This window comes from Cyprinodon tularosa, unplaced genomic scaffold, assembly GCF_016077235.1.
Source record: "Cyprinodon tularosa strain WSP-4 unplaced genomic scaffold, ASM1607723v1 ctg294, whole genome shotgun sequence".
In the NCBI taxonomy this organism is placed as follows: Eukaryota; Metazoa; Chordata; class Actinopteri; order Cyprinodontiformes; family Cyprinodontidae; genus Cyprinodon; species Cyprinodon tularosa.
In genome coordinates, this window is record NW_024039001.1 from 55,773 (window position 1) to 77,398 (window position 21,626).

Consider the following 21,626-nt stretch of genomic DNA (forward strand, 5'->3'; position numbering starts at 1 on the left):
CTGCACACAAGACGTCAATTTGTGATTTGATGGCGTGATAATCTGGTTTGGGAATGTATTTTGTGTCCTTGTAGTCCAGTGTATTTGGGATGTCCTCTTCTGATGATGAATAGTCCGGTGTACATCCAGGGAAAATGATTTGGCTCCATTCACAACAGTTCAGCTTTACCAGTTTTGTGTCACCTGTAAGTAAAGCTTTCTTCAGAGAAGCCACCATGTTTTCAAACAGCCGTTTGACAAACTGGGAGAATTCAGGTTTGGCGATTGCATCTGAGTTGCCAGTTCTGAGCCTTGATTGGAAAATGTTTTTGAGGATAAGAACGATTTTTTCATTGTTAAAAGCGCGCTGACCTGAAGGGCTCTGTGGTTTTTCAGCTGAACTGAGTTCCTCTATGATCGTTTTGCTGATTTCCTCTGACAGTTCTGCTATTTCAAAAGAATTAACCAATTGTTCTGGTTCTGCGTCTTCATGTAAGACTCCTCTGGAATTCACAATTATATCAGCGACGCCATTGCTCACGGACTCCTGCAAGGACGGAGTCATTACACGTTTCTCCGAAGAGAGCGATGCAGTCTCTTCTTGGCCTGAAGCCAAATTTGAAACCTTCTTTCTTGTGCACGAGTGCCAGCATCTCTCAGGGCAATTAAAACGGACTCTGCTCACATATTTTCTGACACATTGACCTGAGTTTGAAACCAGTTTTCTAAAGTTTTTCAGGTCACCGAAGCATCGGCTCACGTATACCGCTGGTTCCTCTGAAAACTCAGGGGTCTTTATGATCTCGTTTACCAGCAATGTAACTTTATCAGAGACCTCCTCTTCCATCAATGCGTTTAACATTTCTCCCTCAGCACTGAAATCTGGTGTAACTTGAAGAACATTTGCAAATTCTGTTGAGATCTGGCTGCTCAATTTCACGTTGATTTTTCCGATGGTTTCAGGCTGTGTTTCAGTAGCCATAATCTTTTCAATCGTTGGAACTAGGAATATCATCGCCTGCTCCACACATTTCTGAAATATGTTTGTGAGAATGTCTGTCAGGACTTCAGTAATGTGCGAATCCTTCTGACCCTGTAAAAGCAGGGTCCATTCTGCTGGAGATAATGTCTTCAGCTGTGGGAGGATTAATTCCTCCACGTTTGGAATGGAGATGGAGATGTTTCTGTTCATTCCTTGATCAGAAGAAGCCATTTCTGATGTTGGTTTAAGTCCTTCTGGGTAATTCTCAATGTTTGATAAAAGTGCAGTCAGTCTGCCTGCAACGCTGTCCGTATGGGAAATGATATGGCTGAGTAAAGCTTCACTCATAGAAAATGTGTGAATGTGTGCGACGTAATCAGTTTCCACGCCCACAATGGAACGAATACAGCGGTTAGGGGCGTTCCCATTCGCTGGGCCTGCGCATGCGCTGAACTCCGTCAGAACTTTATAAACCATTTTATTTGAGTTCTTAAGAGTTCAGTATTTGAATGAATGTGTGAACAAAATAATTGATTTTAGGATTTATAAACGGGGCCGGTTATGTTTCTTAACTTGAAGTGTCTCCCTCCTCAGCCCATGGGCGTAGGTTTCCCTACCAAAATTTTGAACCGACCTAATTGTCCCTACCAATGTGAGCAACATGTTTATAATTTACAGCAGTAGTTGTTGCAGCAGTGGCTTCTTTTCCTCTCGCAGCTCCTCTGCCTGGTCTCTCCTGTCCCTTTCACGCAGCAGCGCATGGAACTGTGCTGCGCTGTTTAACTCCACTCTCATTGGTTGTTCTGCCTTAGGTCCCGCCTTCTCTCTCCTTGATAGGCTGTTTTCTAGTCCGTTCAAAATTGAACATTTATTCACACTAAAATGCCGCGGTTACTGCAATTAATATTAGGCTGCAAAACTAGTCCAAAAAAAAAAAAAAAAAGAAATATCATGTGTACTAAAAAACAAAAACCTTTTTTTTTCTTTTTTAAAACGAAATATTCTGAGTCATCCAGGAGTTCTGAAGACTGCTGGAAAAATGGGCAAATAAAGGCTGTAAGCCATCAACATTTCTGATTCTTAGCCACAGCCAATTAAGAAAGAAAATGTGAGGGTTTCCTTTTTACCGATATTTAGTTGCTATTACTGTTTTCATTTTTTGATGACTCTTTCAGGTATAATTATTAGCAGGTGTTTTTCTTCTATAGAGTAGCCTATAAATGGTGCCTAAACATCTGCTATTTTTTCTTTAAAAAGCATAATTAGGGTTCCACATAATAATAATAATTGAATTGACTATTTATACTTCTAGAAATAGGATAAAGACAAGAACAAACAGAGGAAGAATATTAACATTCATTTTATCTTACATAGATTTCCACACAGTCTATAAGTAAATTAGTACAAACATTAATGTCTGGTAAAAATGCTTGAATCTGGCTGTTTATTTTGGATATTATTAAATTACAGATAAGATAGTGTTATATTGTCTTTTATAATTGTTAAAAGTGATTTTATATTTGAATACACTTAGGCTCATTCTCAGTGTTGTGTTTGTAGATGATGCCACTAAAAAAGAAAATAGACATAAGGAGCTATTTGAACAGTCAGACAGTAAGCAATATAGGACGATGATAAAAGATTGTGTTACATTTAATCCTTTACTATTAAAAATGCACTTATACATTATATGATTATAGGAAACACAGATATCCAGGAATAATGATGCAGGGCAGCTTGTAGGTGAAGCAGCTGCCCTTCAGTGCTTCAGGTGATGTCTAAATAAACCAGGTGATACTAAAATATTTCCACATGAGGAGTTCTGGATGAAGAATATTGACAGACAAAAACATTTTATTTTAATCTTATATATTATATATATATGTTGTATTTTTAAAATTTTGGTATAATTACTGATCTAAGTGGATTGCTCTGTAGGAGAAAGGCATATTTTACATTTTTATTATGTTTTAGAGTCTCTATTCTCCAGTTAATGATGAATCACTCACTAAATTAGTTGACAATTATTGAAATAATCAATTAATATGATTCATTTTTTCAGTCCCAGATAAAATACATGAAATAGGCTATACAGAGTAACTACAGCCCAGATGTTCCACTTTTATAGTGAAGTTAATATTTTAATGAATGTATTATTTTGCTTGATACAGAGAGAGAATAGTAGGTAAAAATATAAGAGTGGGGTTTAACTCTGCACAATTCTATATCTTCAGAAGAAAATACTGTGTTTACCTTCTCTCTTAGTCGTTCAAATGAAACCATTTTCAAAGTGGAAAACAGTCCTAATTCCACATTCATCAGAGCCGGTGATACTTCAAACATTAATAAACAGCATCTAATGAGTGTAGTGATTATACAATTTTTATTAATGTACCAAAATTATGCTTTTCTCTTTTAACAATGAATTCCTCTTATCAGTACGGATCCTCACACCATGCATAAAAAAGGGCATGCATATTGCATAGCACCAATGACACCCGACTGATAGTCTCCCTACCAAAGTTCAAATCAAACCTACGCCCTTGCATCCCATCATTGCATCATTGTTCATTCTTCCATTCCCAAATCTTTGCCACCTACACAATAAAGATGATAACTATAGATGGACAGAGGAACTGTCCGATTAGATAAACTACTTGGGGAAACATTAGTTCTGACACACAATATGAAGGTAATATTCGGGTGTAACAGAATCACACATCATCAGTAAGAATAATCCTAAAAAGCATCTAAAGTTAAGGTTGAATTCTGTTATGTTTAACCCTCAGTTCTGTGTCTATTAGCTCTAATATAATCCAACATAGATAATGTGATAAATAGAGATTTAATTCGACTCCAATAGGACACAATATACCGGCAACATTATGAGATATGAATGGGAACAACTGTTTATCTCCTCACTGATTCAGCACTCCTTCAGTGAGGGAATGTGCGCATGAAAACAATTAGCTTCCCGCCCCTATAACAAGACAAACAGGAGTCAGTGTTGACGGAAAGAGCAGAGGAGTCAGACTGACTGAAATCACAGCTCCAAACCTCCACTGAACAGCTTCACACTCTACAAGTAAGAACATTTTCTCAGATATTTCTTTAAAATGCAGCACAGAGAAGAAAAAGTCTTTATTTTACAATCTTTGAATGTTTTTCTATTGTTTTTTTTGTTTTTTTTTGTCTGGTTAAACAGATTATTTTTCTGTTTTAATGGTTTTCATATATGTAATTTAACACATATAGCCTTGAAGTCCTTTTAAACATCATTAAAAAACATGTTTTCTAATGAGCTTAATGTCAGCACACTGCAGGTGTATTTAACCCAAAGCAGTGCCTCAAACCTGAAGAACAGGTGTGGCTACTTTATGTATGCAGTCAAACAAGACAAAAGAGGAGTGGATAACACTGCTTGTAGAATAGAGAGGATGTTTTTTCCCTTATTCCATCAATCAACACAACCATGAACCCAAAGTCAACCATAACAAGTTTAATCAACCCAATGTGTGTTTTAATGTGAACTTTGTCAGGTATGCAAGGGTTGTTTTCTTCCATTACGGTAGGAAACGTGGAAGAATCTAGATGTTAATGGGTTGGATGACCAGTAAAACCTGTTAAGGTAATAAACTTGATCATGGTGGTTGTTTCTACGAACACAGAATGAATCCATTCCAAAAATAATTCCCTTAAGACAAATAAACTTGCTCCATCTATTAAAAAGAAAGCTGAATTTAGATGGAGCAACAAAATATTCCCTTGGGCGGCTAGTCTGAGACCTTTGTTCACTGAAGAAGCAGCAAAAACTCATCTTAGGTTTCTTTTAATGAACTGAGCCATAGTGTCTGTGTCACTCTCTCATTATATAGAAGACTCACAGATGATGAAATGACTCCCATAGTTACCACAATGCACAAAAAGAGCATGAATTTTCTGTTTGTCATCTGCAACTGTTATGGTTACGATCAGTGCGTTAATAAAATACTAACAAGTCAAATGCAAAGAAACTTAACAACCAAATAGCTTTTATAACCATCATTGGTTTTGTAATTCATAAGTCTTATTTAACCTTGTGTGACAGAAGCTGCACCTTAGTACATAAAGAGACATTTTGTACTGTAGGAATGGTGCGTCACGCTGCAGTATTGTGCAGTAGGTGTGAACACAGTGACTTTTACTGTATGTCATCATGACAAGTGCAATTAAATAAGAGATCCACCTAATCCTTTATTCCTTGAAATGCAAACATTAAACATTGATGATTTACTTGATTACAGCATCTGGAGTAATATTTAGGAGATATTTAAAAAAAAATGCAAAGTTATTATAATTTAAAAGGATTTGAAATAAAGGTAAAATCAAAGTTCAGAACTAAAGTATTGGTGTGATGTGTTTCTGTGTATGGGGTCAGTTTAGGGAACAGTTTGGAGAAAGATTAAAAAAGCTAAATCAATTATAGAGTTTTAAAACATGTTAAGATACACAATGCTAAGAAAAGATAAGACAATTTGATTATTTTGAGCTTTATGTTTAGTATTAGAAATGAAATAAAATGTGAAACTTGAAAAATGTTCACATACTTTGTAAATTTGCTGGTTGTTGGACTGCAGCTGAAGTTTCAGTATTTATTATGTAAATATTCTTGGCTTAACTACTGGTGTTAAGGGCGGGGGACAAGATATCTGCTTCTTTTATTTAACCGTTTTAAAAATGTATTTTTTTTGTATGAATGACATAAATATAACTAAATAAAATAAAAATGTTAGTTACAAGTGAGCTGAAGGTGGATTTTTCAGGTTACTGGTTTCAACCCTCACCTGTTACCGATGTATGGGTGGATGTCATTCATTTGCCCATCCAGAACAGCCACTAAACATGCTGACTACAATACCCATAATGCATGTCAGCTCTACATTGTTTTATTAATCAACTCTTTTAAACATGAAACACATCCAACTTTTATATTTGTCTATTCTTCCCTCACAGGAACCATGTCTGCAGTTTATCTCGTCCTCCTCCTGCTGCCGCTGATCTCAGCTCAGACTTATCACTGGGGTCCCTGTCCCAGTCCAGCAGTTCAGCCCAACTTTCAACTTGAGAAGGTAAATCATCTAAAATGTGGTGGATGATCATATAAACAATAAGTTACCAGGCAGTAAGGCATTATTTCTGTCACCAGTACCTGGGCAAGTGGTATGAGATAGAGAAGCTTCCTACTTCGTTTGCAAGAGGAAAATGCATCGAGGCAAACTACTCCTTGAGGAAAGATGGAACTATCCGAGTTCTGAACGCCCAGATAGAGTGAGTACAACTGGGATCTTTGGACAGAAAATAATTTTCTGTGGTCCAAACAGATGACCACCATTAGAACAAAAAAATGAATGAATAAAAACAATAACATTAGATTTTGTTTAGTTTAGCCTAAACTGTTATATCTATTCTAAATGCTTCCTTTAATATAGGTTTGCTATGTAACACAGAGGCCTAAATTATCAGAGTGGAACATTAAAGGTGTTTGGGAGATAGAAACTGATCAACACTTCGTTTTATTCTGTTTTTATGACAATTTAAATACTTTGGGTTTCATCAGAGCTGGAAATATATATGGAAAAACTACACCACAGCATAAAACTCCTTAGTCTACTACGGGAATTTCAGTGAAAGCAGAGAGAAAATGTTGCCTTCTTTGGACCTAAATGGCTCAGCTAAATGTAGAATGATTATATTCTTATGTTTCATGCTATTTACATGATCACATGATTTTACAATCCTGTTAGATTTTGTTTTTTTTGACAAATATAAAATTCAGACCACTAAAGAAGTTTAAATGGGACACAACTGTACCCATTTGGCTCAGTTTTTCTCAATGTGAATGAGCCACCAGGAGCTTTTAAAAATCAGCCTTCCAATTACTGGTTTTGCTAATGCAAGATGCCAGAATTGACAAAAAGTCCTATACAGGTGTTTAATTTTGAAAAACTGAGGGACATTCTGGTTGCCTGTGATTCAAACCGTTTTTGTGTTTGCCATGACTTTGCGCAGACATAAAGTGCAGGGGTCCGTTTCATGAAGCAGGTTTAACAAACTCAAATTGGCAACTCTAGATTGATATAGCCTAATGTCGGGAACTCAGAGTTTTCAGTTACACAACAGCTGCTATGAATAAGTTTAATATACTCTAAGTAGTGTCATTTAGAGTTTAACACATGCATAAAAAGCATGAAAAGCCATTATCAGTGGAGCACTGATTCGACGAGTCACCATGATAACAGGCAATAGGAAATGCCTATCTCACCCCACTGGGACTAAAGATTCTAATGCAGAAATTAAAAAAATAAATGGAGAATGTGTATAAAGACAGAAACAGTGTAACAGTGTCACGTCTTGGTTGAGGTTTGGAGGACCCAAATGCAGAGACAGAGGTGCTGTGGTGAATAGTTGTAGTTTTAATGACAGACCAGAACCATGGAGACATCAAGGGAAAACATGTAGAAGGAGCCAGGGAGAGATGAGGTGAGACGATTGCAGTGATGACAGGACCAGCAACAACAAGGAACCAACAAAGAGTGAGAGCAGAGGGAGAGCATATATAGCTGACAGAGACAAAGGGAGGGCTAACGAGCTGACAAGGAGCAGGTGTGAGAGGAGACAACGAGGGAGCCAAGGGGAAAGGAACACACACACACAAGAGGGCTACAGAGGACAACATGAGAACTAACATAAATCTAGAAATTAAAACAAAATAGGAATTAAACCAATAAAAACTAGAAAACAAGGAGCAAAGTAAAGCATAACATAACCAAAGCCATGACAAACAGCTGCAAAGGAGACAATTTTTGCTCGTAAGTTTATATGAAGTGGACTATGGCAGGCTGTTTTTACATATATTAAAAGCACACTCCTCTCTGTTGCTCCGTTTGTAGATCACTAAAATAAGATTCTTCCTGATCAAATTCAAACTCCTAGACTGAACTGTAATGAAATATCTTCTAAGTTACATTTTTGGAGCAGAAACTGCATTTTAGAAAGTACAAAAAAAAAAAAAAATTATACTTGTAAGAATAAAGTTTTATGTACTTAGAATTGTTTACACGAGTGGCCGTTTTTACATTTATCAGCTTTACTGAATATTTATTTATGATATCTGAAGTACCTTTCTTCATGGTTGAAAATGATACAAATGCTGACCAGCAACAATAGGAATATATAGATCTGAAATGTATTTCTAGACATCCACTACGTTTATTCTAGATGTGAAGAATGGTATTTTGTTTGAAATGGTCATTTAGAAATACATTTTTTTTTGCAGATATAAGTCATACATATTTAGTAAAGTAATACATATTAAAACGGCTTGCTACAGTCTGTTGTGAACTCGATAACATTACAGGTTTATTTCTTGAATAGTGGACTAATGTATCTTTTTAGGTGAAATCATCTGACAGCAGGTGAGGATGAAGCATAAAAACATTGTTCTAATGGATGGAACCTGTTCATCTCATGGGGTTCCTCCTTAGTTTGATTCTGTTTTCTTTTACACAGTAAATACTAAGTGTCTGTTTGTAGTCAATTCGGATGTCCCAATAAATAGATTATTTAAATTAGCAGTTATCAGTCCCATAGAATGGCTTCAGATTGTGCAAGTAGGCACAGTAGGTTGTAATCACAGAGTGAATCTAATTCAAAACCTTAAGGTACTTCCTCTTTCCTCTTCATGTACTGTAAATAGAAATAAATAAAAAGAAAGTCGCTCATATTAAACAAACCAAAGACAAGTAATTCTCACATCCTGTCAACTCAGTTTTAGAATCCTCTCCCTATAAGTATTCGATTCTCTGTGAAAAAATGCAGATTATTCTTTAATAAGATCCTCGTCAAATGTATATCCAATGTTTGTTTTTAAGACCCTAATGTGTGTAATGGACCTAGTGAATGTGTTTTTTTTATTGTATGATCAAAACTACGGCAAAAATTGCACTAAATTGGGAAATAAAACAGCATGATTGACTGTAAGCAGAGTGAAGACTCAGAGTTTAACCAGCTAAACCAGCTCCTGACCATGTTAGTTCTGGGAAAAATGTTACTACAGTGACTGAAACACAGGCTGAGGGAACTCTCTTCATGAAATAGAAAGCTCAGAGTTTCCCTTATTTCAGGTTTAAAAAAACTTCAGTTTTCAGTAAACCTGCTTAGTGAAATGGACCCCAGATATACAAACTCTGATTTACCCTGATAATATCGAAGTCAGGAGTTGAAATGCATGAGTCACAGAACAGTTAGTGAGTCGTGGTGCAACCAAATTTTCAGTCACTACTCCGAGTTTTTGCACATACTAGTATTATTGTTTCTGATAGAAAGGGTAAACTTGTAGACTCCCTCTACTCCAGAAGAGGCGGGAATCCCCATAGCAACCACTGACTCTACATTTCAGGACCATCTGGTTTCTACCTCATTTAGCTGTTTTTTTTTTTTTTTGTTTTTTTTGTTTTTTTTTTTTTTTTTTTTTGGGGGTGGGGGGTGGGGGGGGTTGTCTTGTAAATCATCTAGTTAATAGAAATCAAACCTGCAGGACATTCCAGATTAAGATCCGTGGCAAAATATTTTGGAGATGAAACAATGTAGTGCTAAACTTCTTCTGTTTTCTATGTTCCAGAAAAGATAAGCTGAGCACAGCAGAAGGAACAGCTGTGGTTCGCGATATGAGGGAGAGGGCCAAACTGGGAGTCAGCTTCTCATACTGTAAGTATGGTTATTCAAAAATACTTTGCTAAAATGCCCCATTTCTGTTAAAGTAGTGCATTATGGGCCAAGGTGTCATGTAACAAAGTACAAATACTTGTTTATCTTACTTAAGTAGAAACATTGGCTATCTATACTTTATTGGAGTAAAACTTTAGGTAACTTTTATCTTTCTATTCTCTACCTTTTTTTTCAATTATCTCTACTTTCTACTAATTACATTTTAAAAATAGACTGGTTAGTATTTTTCATTTAAGCTCATTTTTGTTATGGCCTGTTAAAATAAAACTATCAAAATAATTAGTTTCAACCATACAATTAATTTGCACCAAATTGTTGTTCACCACATAGTAAAATAGATTGCTTTTCAGGATGATTATAAGTTAAATTTGAAAATGTTGCCATTAATAATAAAATGAATGTAATGACTTAAAAGATAGTTATCATCCAGAATTGAAGAAATTATTTCCTTTAATAGGGTTGTGCAGTAAAGCATCTGTCCTTAACAGTTTTTTCCTATTACTTTTATACTTTAAGAAGTTTTAAAATGGTACGTTTACACTTTTACTTGAGAAAAAGCTTAAGTTGATACTCTAACTAACAGTAGGATTTCTTCTTCTGCTTGAGTAATAAACATTCATACTTTTGATACCTCTTATTGTGGGTAAATAATGCCAAAAATTGTGCTTCTTACATTTGATACCTTAAATAGTCTCCCAAATCAGCATATAAACTCCTGCCTTATGGTTTTTACCCACAGTCACCCCCTACAGCCCATACTGGGTCCTCACCACCGACTACACCAGCCTGGCTGTGGTGTACTCCTGCACGGACGTCTTCCGTCTGTTCCATGTAGATTTTGCCTGGATCCTCTCACGGTCACGCTCTCTGCCTGAGGCGACGGTACACTACGCCAAAGACCTGCTTACCAAAGAAGGAATCGACATCAGTAGAATGAGGCCCACTGATCAGAGCTGCAAAGACCTCTTTTGAATACCTGATAATCCCTGCAGAGAGAATCAGATCCAGAACGCTCATGTCAAACTAGTCCTGTTCAGAAAGTCTGCTTTTTGAAATGCAAAACAGAAGTGTAACCACTAGTTGTATACAATCTGATTTAATAGATATTTTATGAAGAACAGTAATAACTGTTTTTGTGATGATCTAGGCTTTATATATTTTTCTATCTAGTCTCTTTGAAATTATTAATCGACCGGAAAGGAAGTTACCGTATATATGTGATTAAGAGCTAATTAAAGGGTGTTGTTTATTGCACTATAAGAGTGTGAGTTAGAATATCTGTCATGATTAATAAATAATGCACAATCGCTTTGTCTGTTCTTATTGTGGAAGTTCTACAAACTATAATGTTTGTTCTCCTCTTTTAATGAACTGATTAAAGTAGGTTTTTCCTCATTGAACCAAAGCATATTTATTAGGACTGCAACTAACCCAGCAAACACGTCCAGGTGGGGCCCATATGGGCCTCACTTGTGCTGGATGGGCTTCAGCTGTGCATGGGCTCAGAGTGGGTTCTGTTGTTGGGACCCATGTGGGAGAAACCTGGGTGCTGATGTAGGCTTTAGATGGGGGCCCATGTGAAACCCACCATCAGCCCATCTGGACTAAAATATCTGGGACCCAGCTGGGCAGCCCGGATGGGGCACACTGTGTTGACAGGGAAAGATTATTTTACAAACCAATTCATCTGTTGATTTTTTTTTTTATGAATCAATTAATAATCAGATAGCCAAAGGTTCTTTAAAGAAGACCTTAAGCAAAATTAAACCAGGTGAAAATAAAGCTTTTTGAGGATTTCTGGATAGAGTATATTTACAGACAAAAAAGATAATTATCTTAAATGTAAAATGTTTACACAATTTTTCTTTTTATCTTGGTATAATTACTGCTCTGTCTGTCAGCTAAAACCATGTTTTAGAGCAGCGGTCACCAACCTTTTTACAGTTGAGGGCTAATTCAGGGGCACTGAGTCACAGGAAGGGCTACCAATACTGACCTATGAATGGCAAGGGTCAACGTTCACCTAAACTTCATACATTATATACATATCTTTATCGTTTCTTTAAATTTATAATTTTCTTATAGACATTTTCATTTTGAAATCTCTATAAATGCTTAAATGCCATATACGATTAAATGATAAAATGTTCTACAACCCTATTAAAAAAGAAGAGCAAAAGAATACAATGAAATTTCAAACGTAGCTCACTGTTGTTCTATTTTCAGAAGACTCTAAGGGCACCCCTTGTGGTCCTTGAGGGCCCCTTGGTGCCCGTGGGCACCATGTTGGTGACCCCTGTTATAGAGTCTCTCTCTACTCCACTTAACCCTTAATCGATTACTAAATTAGATGATTATTTCAATAAACAATTAATCACAATTCATCCGATTAATCGTTTCAGCCTCAATATATTTCATATGTTGATCTCATATTTTAGTCTTCAACCATTACATTGTTTAATAACCGTTATATTCACTTTTAAAGTCCTCGTTTAGACTGAACTTCTCCATTGACTGTAGTTTTGATCTGACAGATGATCAGAAATTGTGCCAGATGCGATACATGTTTTAATTTTTACTTAACTACGTTATGTTTAAACATGTAGCACTTATACACAAATAGAGGGTACACAGTATTTTCTATTAATAAAGAAGAAATTGGCAAATTCTATCACTTTTTTCACACTTATAATAGATAATGCAAACCCCAAAGCGGCATTCTACACATTCTTTGAGTTTTTAAGAATGCATACAAAGGATTGACGCTAATCAAGTTAAAACAAAAGAAAATCTCAAGACTGATTTAAGTGTATGCAAATCTCTGTAGCTTATCCATAATCACGGCTCCAATGTTTCACCTTGCACCCAAAATAGTTGTGGGAGGAAAGGTTACCTGATATTGGATGTGCCTGAATTTCCTTTGAAAGCAGTTGTGGAGAATTGCATGCACACCACCTAAAGCATTACTTTGAAGTTATTAGGTACTAATGGGATGTTCTGTGGTGCACAGTGAGAACGCCTTCAACCGCACCGCTAAAACAGTTTGCTGCAGAAAAGCAGATGGTCTTTTCTCCTTTACAGTAAGATTAAAAGTTGTTGCTGTGCAGCAGAAAGCAGCCCCACTTACCAAAGGTACATTAGGGGTATGATTGATTTAGTTGCCAGACAGATGGAGAAACAAAAGGTTTCATGAATGCTGCAGAGAGGACCGAGGCCTCTCTACAAGGGTGGCTTGATCTACCACTGCATCTCATTCACCTGTCTAATTCTGCCCTATTTCCAATTACCGCTCATCTGATCCACCTGCTCCAGCTATCTGGGCAGATTATCTGAGGGTTTTTAGTGTTTCATAGTGTTTCTGATGTCCTAATCCTGTTCTGCCTCTCATCCACTGAGCTTGCCTGTTCCTGTCTGAACCTGTCTGTGAACTCCTGGAACCCTGAACCAGCCTGTTACTGTTCTCAGCAGAATCTCTTACTAGGCTTCGGACTCCTGGACCTTCTGTTCTAATCTGTTTCCCTGTCTTGGCTCAGACTCCTGCTTGCTCTCCGGGGCTGCAGCATCTGCGACACTATGGGCGGCGCCCGCCTCACCGGCTAGATCCTACCTCGTTCTCTAACGATGAGCTTAACTGTTTAACCAGGTTAGTTACTCACATGGACAATCATCCAGCATTGGATTATCGCAGTCACTAACCTGTGTTTTTCTGTAACCAGAGGTTCCGTTTATATACGTCCTAGCCACAGCTACCATGGATCCTCAACCCGTTCCGTTTTTTTAATAAACACTCTGAATAATCCCACTCTCTCTCTTGCATGAATATTGGGTCCTTCTGTCCTGCATCATGACAGCATCACCGCCACACCCCTCACACTCGAACTTTTGAAAATCTACCATCCTGCAAGATCCTGGAGTTCTTATGTCAAACTTTATTGCCGAAGATGTGTTTTTATTGAACATACAGAAAGTGCAATCAGTGCTTTATTATAATCAGGATATATCACCAATGAAGAAAAACCAAATAAAAGCTTAAAAAAACCTGCATTCATTTATTTTTCCTCTTTCTTCCCCAAAGCAGTTCAGTTGAATAGCAATGTTATCCAACAATACATTGTCACCCTATATATGTTAGAGTTGATAATCATTTAAAGATCATAAAGCTTTATGATTCAGATGTTTGTCCTTTTATAGAAATAGAAAAAACAGAATAAAAAGTAAACATCTACAAGGATCCTTACCTAAGCTTTCAAAGTGCTGAAGAATTTATGGCTTGATAATTGGAAAGATAGTGAAGACGATGTCCTTTAAACCAAAGCCAACACTGTGATTTGGTTTATTCAACAGCAAAGTAAATTTCCCTTCCATCAATAATTTTAAAAATATGGTTAATTTAAAAGCAAGTTATATTTTCCTGATTTTAGCTTAAAAAGAGGCAAAGTTTAAAAATATACCAACAAATATACCAAAGTATGAAGTTTTTGGACAGGTAAATGTATAAAATAAAAGCCAAATCGCTCTCTAGTTCTCTTTTTCTCCACTGCCGTCATGGTCTTCCTCTGGAGCGCAGTCCTGCTTCGTGGGCTTCATCGCAGCTACATGGATTCCTTCTCTCATCAACATCTCTTTGCAACGCTGCACAGTCTCATCAGGCAGGGATGGCGAGCGTGACAAAATCCAGGCAAAGTGAATATGGCCCACACCAAACATTTCAGTGCAGGAATACACAACGGTAAAATTGGTGTAGTCGGTGGTTAGAACCCAGTATGGCCTGTAGGGAATAACTGATAGATCCCACACAAAATTAAAACCTTTTAAAGAAGAGAAAAGAGAAAAGAATAAAAAAGAAGACATTCTTACATCTTGAAAAGCTGACTCCAAGTTTTGCTGGTTCACGAGGGTCCATAAGCTTAGCCGTCCCCTCTACCTCCATCTTTGTGCCATTGCTGGAACAGAGTTTATGGGATTTCAGGGCTAATAATTAAATAAAATAAATACATTTAAATCTCTTTATAAGCCCTGAGTTGTTATTTTTACAGAGACATGAGTTCATTCCATAAAAGATTACGGCCTTGATATAAAGAAGTCAGTTTTCTTAGCTAACATTAGTAAAACTCCCGAGTTTGAAGTTTGAAGAGTTCGTGTTGAGTTCGTATCTTTATATAGTAGCCCAAAAACTTTTTTTGGCTCAGAAAACATGCAAACCCCCCCGATATTAGTGTTGCTTAAAGAAGAACAAACTATGCAGTCTTTAATTATACTCACTAATTTTGAGTACCGTAAAATGTTTTGCTTTTGGCTGTCTGGTACACCTTTCTTCGTGTGTGACAACAATCATAACTAACTCCAACATAGAACAATTAACCTTATTTTCTTGATTAAAATGCACAAAATAAATATTCTTATATAATGTCCTTATTAGGTCAGATTAACTGGGCAAAATATTATAATGTTTTAGTATTTTCATACTTGCATTAGAATGAATGAAATAGTTAAAAAACAATCTACTTGACTTGGTTTCCAAGTTTGAAGATGTTTCACATCCCATCCAGGAAGCTTTTTCAATTCCAAATGTCAGACCTAAGGCCAATTTATGCTTCTGACGCATAGCCTCTGCAATGTCTGCATCTGTCTCTGTGTGTGACCACGCCCCAGCCCAGAGGTTCTGCAACCATCTTTGCGCACCTCAGAAACAAACCTGACTACGCGTCAGACGGTCGCAAACCCGCGCAGTCCTCAAGCGGAACTGCGCAGAAAAAAAGCAGCTGTGATTGGTCCTTGGTATGCCTTTCTGGCTGTCTGTGTGATCGCCCTTCTGGATTCGGTGCCGGGACGTGCCATTTTTAAAAACCGAGGAACAATGGACAACTACGTTAATCGGTCTTTTTGCCAACTGCATTAACAGAACCTGTTGCTCTTCGATGTCTAGCAACTCTAGATCCATCTCCGTGACCCTGATAACTTGCAGACGCGCCATTGTTGTTTTGGAAGATAAACACTCCCGTTGGCGCCGCAGAAGTTCTCATGACCATCCGTCAAAGTTATCTTGAGTTCTTGAATAGGCTCCCCCTTGCGCTTTGGCAGGAAACTACTGTGCTTCCCTAGAAATTCCAGATTGACGGTGTAAAAGCATACCAGCAAAACTGGTTCGCGACCAGATGCAAGCAACATTTGATGTGTGCGGTTGCAGAAGTATAATCTGCCCTTTAGTGTTGAATTGAAAGCTTTATATAGTAGCCCAAAAACTTTTTTTTGGTTTAGAAAACATGCAAATTGAACCAGAAGAACGGATCCACCCCTTAGGAATGGGGAGTCGTTTGGGTTCTTTGTGAGCCAGCAATACCCGATACTGGTCTATGCTAACCCCCACCCCCATGCAGGGGATAAAAATATCTCGCCTGGGCAGCCAGGCCAACAATGACCCCCTAACAACCCCCTTTCAGAGGGATAGACAGTGTTATTTTTGTTGTTGTTGTCAGATAATCTAACAACTTGTTGCAAAGTTACAAGAAAAGCAGATCTACTCACACGACCTGAGAGTTGCGCACCAGGACAGTGCCATCATTTCTCAGCAAGTAGTTTGCTTCAATGCACTTCCCATAAGAAAAGTAAGCAGGGATCTTCTCTATCTCGTACCACTTTCCCATGTACTGTGAACAGAAACAAACAGAAACGTGTGTTGAAGTTTATGGTGTTCAGGGAATGCATTAACGTACTTATCAAAGCTGTACCTCCTGGAGTTTGAAGTCTGGCTGCACAGGCGGAGTGGGACAGCGCCCCCAGCGGACAGTCTGAGCTGAGATCAGAGGCAGCAGCAGGAGGACGAAACAGGAAGGTGACATGGTTGCTTTGGGAGCTGAGGGAAAACATTGCATGCAAAATAACCATTTACTGATGCATGTGCATACTTCAGGTGTGGAAATGTGAAGCAGCATGAAATCGGTGAGACAATCATAACTTTGCACTATTTGGAATTGATTACTGTATTTATAAGCTAACATTTTAACAAATCAATGGAGCTGCTAATCCAGTTGGTTTCACACACAAATAAAGGAATTCAAGAGATAGTATTGTAGATAATAGAGTAATACTTATAGCTGTGGTGTATGTTTTATATTATTTATATTAATAGACAAAGACAGATTCATTCATTTTGAATCATAATTCCATCCATCCATCCATTTTCTTTACACGCTTAATCCCAAGTGGGGTCGCGAGCGGTGCTGGTGCCTATCTCCAGCTGTCTATGGGCGAGAGGCGGGGCACACCCTGGACAGATCGCCAGTCCATCACAGGGCAACATTAAGACAAACAGCCATTCACGCACACACTCACACCTAAGGAGAATTTAGAGAAGCCAATTAACCTAACATTGAATCATAATTTTAAAGTGTTATTTAAGGGATTTGTTGGGACTACAACCTTAAACCTATACACCAGTTATTCTTGTGCCCTACCTTGTACGCGCCTATTTTGCACCGGCAAACCTGTTTTTGAGTTTAAGACAGGGTGCAGCCACTTTAGCCAAGTTTAATCCAGCTTGTAGAACCTAAAGCAGAAACGTCACGTGCTGTTTTGTTTATTTCATTATTGACATTTCTACACAAAGATGGATAATCTGTTTATTTTAATGACTTAAAAGAGTTTTTAGTGACATTTCGGTAACAAATTCAGCAACACTTATCCTGACTGAAACTTTTGTACAGCTTTTTATTATTTAGATTATTTATCATTCTTTTGAACCTTGTTATAAAATATGGCTTTAGCTCAGGGATTCAGATGTGAAAAATAAAGAGATTTTTAATAAAAAGCCTGAAGTCGATCGTATTCAGGTTTCATAGGTATGATGTCAGGGTTCTGCCCTCTGCTTGGGTTTATTTTTAAGTTTCTTTGTGTTCTGTGTCTTTGTAGTTTATTTCTACCAGTGCCGAGTTCTTAAATTATCCTCCGTTGCCTTACTGTGCTTGTTATTTTTTCCCCTTGGCTTCCTCCCAGTTGGTCCTGCCCACACCTGCTCTATATCTGCTGATTAGCTTGTCCTGGTTCAGTCTCCCAATATATACCTCACCTCTGCAGTCACTCAGTGCTGGTTTGCTGCTTCCTCAGCTCTGATCCCAACGTGAGTTCTCCCTGACATTTTGGTCATCTGTGTTTTGGTTCTCAGTATTTTTGTATTTCTGCCTCCTGATCCAACCGTGACATATGAAGTTTTGATTGCTTTTCCCTCACCAGAAATTATCTGTTTGAACTATGGCTTTGGCTACAGGATCCAAATGAGTAAATTGAAGGAAAAGTTACTCTGACGACTCAGTTTAAGAGAAACGTATTTATATAGCGACAATTCACAACACATAATCTCAACCTTTCAGTGGCAGCTTGTCTAACGTTGAGAGATTTTTGTTAGATATTTTGTTTGTTTTCTAGGTATGTATTCTTTCTGTAGTCTGTAAATGAGTTCTCTACGGAAGAGGATTAGGGCCACTGGAAGAAAAAAAAAAAAAGTTAACTGATTTGTAAATTTTATTTTAGTATAATATGAGAAATAAGTCAGATTTCTGACTTTAATCTCAGAATTCTGAATTTAATCTCAGATTTCTGACTTTAATCTCGGATTTCCGACTTTAATCTCAGAATTCTGACTGAATTCTGACAAACATGGTAGCATCAAGCCGTTGTCTGTTTGTCTGTTTTTAAGACTAAACTAGCTCTCTTGTTTTAATCACCTTCTGCTCTTCCATAAATTAAATAGCATCTTTGTGTTAAATAGCATCACATAAAAAGTCGCCTAATTCCGTCATTTTCCACCAATTTCTAACTGGCCCTCCCAAACAACTCACATCTTTGTCAGTGAAGCTGAGTGCTTTCTAATCTCTTCCTTCATGGTGCCCATCTACATTAAGATCCAAAATTCTGAGATTAAAGTCAGAATTCTGAGGTTTTTTTAAATCAGTTGACTTTTAAAAAAAAATTTCAGTGGCCCTAATCCTCTTCCGTAGTTCTGTATCTTCAGTTATCTCCAGTGTTTATAAGTATCAAGACCTAAACCCTACATACCAGTTGCACAATGTACTTGCTACACACCTGGTATGTTTTAACAAATTCTTTCTTGTGTAAAGTACAGGGTGCGGTCAACAGGATTTTTCTGTCCTTATCTAAGATGTTTTTTTCTCCCATGATTCTTTAAATTGACTTCTTTTAAGATATTCCTTCTGGACAGCAAACTTGCAGCAAACCAAAGAGCTTGAAACAGAAAAAAGAGCCTCAAACGCATGAATGATGCAAACCCAAACACCTAGAAACACAAACATTAAACAAGTACAACAGGAAAGACTGCAAAAGAAAAAAATTCTGCCATTCAAAAAGTATGACGGGAGCAAAAATGTACAACTGAGAAAATATCGCTGAGAAAGGCTTCTTTAACAGGATGCTAAGAAGAGGTCAGAAAAAAAGCAAGCAAGAGAGGGTATTTTTTTCCTACATTTGTGTTTTGAAACACGTTGCCGTTAGCAACATATTTACAGCAGCATATTTAGGGAGGTAAAAATGCTGTGGTCTCATCTGGCTTGGTGGAAGAGCGCCCCCTAGTGGTTTGGGGTTTAAGGTACTCCTGTTTTGTGGGGGCAGGTTTGCAGCAGGGGTTCGCTTTTGTTTGAATTTGTTTTCTCTTTTCTGTGATTGCAGCATTTTTCTTGTGTATTGTGTCGCAGTCGATTGTGTGTTTTTAGATTTGACATCACTAGTGAGTCTGTGGAGCTATTTGCAGCATCCTTAGCTCTTTGCTGCATGTTTGTAGACTTTTGACTCTAGCTACTGGTTATACTCCTTTCCAGAACTTTAAAGAAATAAAAAGATCTTTTAAAAAATAACTAATTTTAAATGTGTATCCAGAGAGACAAACACAGCCACACCAAAGACAAAGAAGCATGTATTCCAGGTCCATTGGTGAAGCTGATGTGACAAAAACACACTGATGAAAGGTCAACATGGAGGACGACATGCACAGGGAGAGATGATGAAGTTATGACTCAGCGTTTCAGAAAAGATGCACTCAGCGTGAACACATTATGAAATCGCTCCATTATGAAACCTGTTCCGATGTAACACCTGAGGTACAGGATATCTTTGCAGAAACGCCTGAGATCTTGTATTATTAAGGTCAGGAGTATGGGGTTCCTGTAAAACTACTATTAAAAATTATTATTGAAATTAACGGGATGCATATTTTTTTATTTTAAAAACAAAAATATTCCAAGTTATTAAACGATTAAATATGCTTTTTAACTTTACGTTCGCAAAAAACTTTACATTAATTAAAAAAAATCAGAATAACATAATCATACGACTGCTGCAACTAATTTCAATTTAAACAGACTGAAAAAAATTAAATATATTATAAAGGAACATTTTTGTAGTTTTATAGTGGCTGTAGGCTCTAATTTCATAATTTTTTTTCTGTTTTTTTCCTATAGTGTACGCTATCATTTTAACAAAAGAAATGACACTTAAAGTGTAAGAAATATTTTTTCCAAATAATTCTTTGTCCAAACATTGCCAACATGTGCTTTTTCAGCCTTATTTTATTTATAAACTGAATTGTTATAGAAACTGGAACTGTGCGGTTACATAAAAACAGCTTTGTATCAAAGATTCATGTTATCTTTGTGGCTCTAAACTAGTTTAGTTTAGCTGGAACAAAATCAAAACAAACTCTCGGGGTTGTGAAGGCTGCTGACCTCTGTCCTATGATACAACAGCCTGTTCAGTGCTGGATTGTTTTCTGCTATCACCAAAGCTTTGGTTTGTAAAACAGCTGTCAAAACATAAAATAATTTACAGTATTTAAGTCTGGAAAAATGTAATCCTAGTAAATAAGACAGTTCCACATGTCATAAATTATTTGGATTATTCAAATTAGGTTTAATAATCTGCCTGCTGTGTCATCGACCCATCAGCAGCAAATAGGAAAATATCATTTTGTTTTTAAACCTTTCTGATCAATTCAGTGCAGACGTTTAATAGATGTGGTTTTTCTAAGTTTATTTTTACACAAGATACCCCCTATTGTAATTATGATAAACAACAAATCTGATGTTTTAACAGGAATGTTAACACCTTTTCACATATATTATTACATTTATGTTCAGACTCAACATTTCTGATCTTCTCTTGGCCCTTTTTTGGAAAAAAAATGTTTAACCCGGTTTTAACAAAGCTGCTTCTTTTTAGCTACGGTTTAATAGCAGGTGTTATGAAACAATCCATATTAGGTGTTAGAATAATGCTAAGAAATAAGAGGTCAATCGTTGAAATACCCTACAGGTGTTAGGGTTTCTTACCTGAGACGATGTGAGGTGGAGGTTCGATTCTGCCAGGTGATAAAATGTCCCCAACTTTTATGGCTTCTGGTGGACGTTACATCACTCTTAAAGGCACGGGGCATAAATGTCATCATCGTCCTTAAATGTAAATAGTTTCAGTCATTCAGGGCAAACAGAGGGCACCGCTCACCTGAGTGGAAATTTACCTGACCTATGGAATGGTTTTATACCACACCCTTACAACAACCACCAGTTTCTAGCTCTCAGCTCTAAGGCTGCTGCCAACAGAAGGGTCTCAACTTTGAGCAGTAACTCTTCTTTATCTAAATTTCTGGCCATTTCCTCTCATTTTTTCATGTTTTCAGATTACTGGTTCAGTTCACAAGATCTTTCTTTTAAATGTATAGCAATGAAACCAGTACCTGTAGGCGGGAGAAACCACACTGTGGTTCTAGAGTGTTCTAAAATGAAGCAGGCCCACAGCATCATGGATGCCCCACCAAGCCTTTAAACAGCTAGATTGTATGTTAAGCAGCACACCCGCCTGGAGTGTTTACAGTTTATCTGTTTCGCATCAGATATAT

The 21,626-nt window shown here is 37.2% G+C and overlaps 2 protein-coding genes across 2 annotated transcripts; one reads left to right on the forward strand and one right to left on the reverse strand.

Moving 5' to 3' along the window:
* Positions 1-3,909: 3,909 nt before the first annotated feature.
* On the forward strand, positions 3,910-11,035 carry apodb (apolipoprotein Db). The gene is made up of 5 exons (XM_038291101.1): positions 3,910-4,046; positions 5,954-6,069; positions 6,147-6,268; positions 9,621-9,706; positions 10,467-11,035. The coding sequence occupies exons 2-5, from the start codon at positions 5,959-5,961 to the stop codon at positions 10,697-10,699; spliced, it is 552 nt and encodes a 183-aa protein (XP_038147029.1). The 5' UTR covers positions 3,910-4,046; positions 5,954-5,958; the 3' UTR covers positions 10,700-11,035.
* A 3,140-nt stretch (positions 11,036-14,175) lies between these two features.
* On the reverse strand, positions 14,176-21,211 carry LOC119787334 (apolipoprotein D-like). Its single transcript, XM_038291135.1, has 5 exons — positions 21,061-21,211; positions 16,456-16,580; positions 16,253-16,374; positions 14,585-14,670; positions 14,176-14,508 (listed from the first exon to the last, which is right to left on the reverse strand). Exons 2-5 carry the CDS (start codon positions 16,564-16,566, stop codon positions 14,246-14,248), a joined length of 582 nt encoding a protein of 193 aa, XP_038147063.1. The 5' UTR covers positions 16,567-16,580; positions 21,061-21,211; the 3' UTR covers positions 14,176-14,245.
* Positions 21,212-21,626: the final 415 nt, after the last annotated feature.

Coding starts and splice junctions, on each gene's coding strand:
- apodb (XM_038291101.1), top strand. CDS start 5,959: ATGTCTGCAGTTTATCTCGTCCTCCTCCTGCTGCCGCTGATCTCAGCT. Junction 6,070..6,146: donor CCAACTTTCAACTTGAGAAG/GTAAATCATCTA, acceptor TTCTGTCACCAG/TACCTGGGCAAGTGGTATGA. Junction 9,707..10,466: donor GGGAGTCAGCTTCTCATACT/GTAAGTATGGTT, acceptor TTTTACCCACAG/TCACCCCCTACAGCCCATAC.
- LOC119787334 (XM_038291135.1), bottom strand. CDS start 16,566: ATGTCACCTTCCTGTTTCGTCCTCCTGCTGCTGCCTCTGATCTCAGCT. Junction 14,671..16,252: donor GTGCGCAACTCTCAGGTCGT/GTGAGTAGATCT, acceptor ACTCTGTTCCAG/CAATGGCACAAAGATGGAGG. Junction 14,509..14,584: donor TGGAGTCAGCTTTTCAAGAT/GTAAGAATGTCT, acceptor GGGATCTATCAG/TTATTCCCTACAGGCCATAC.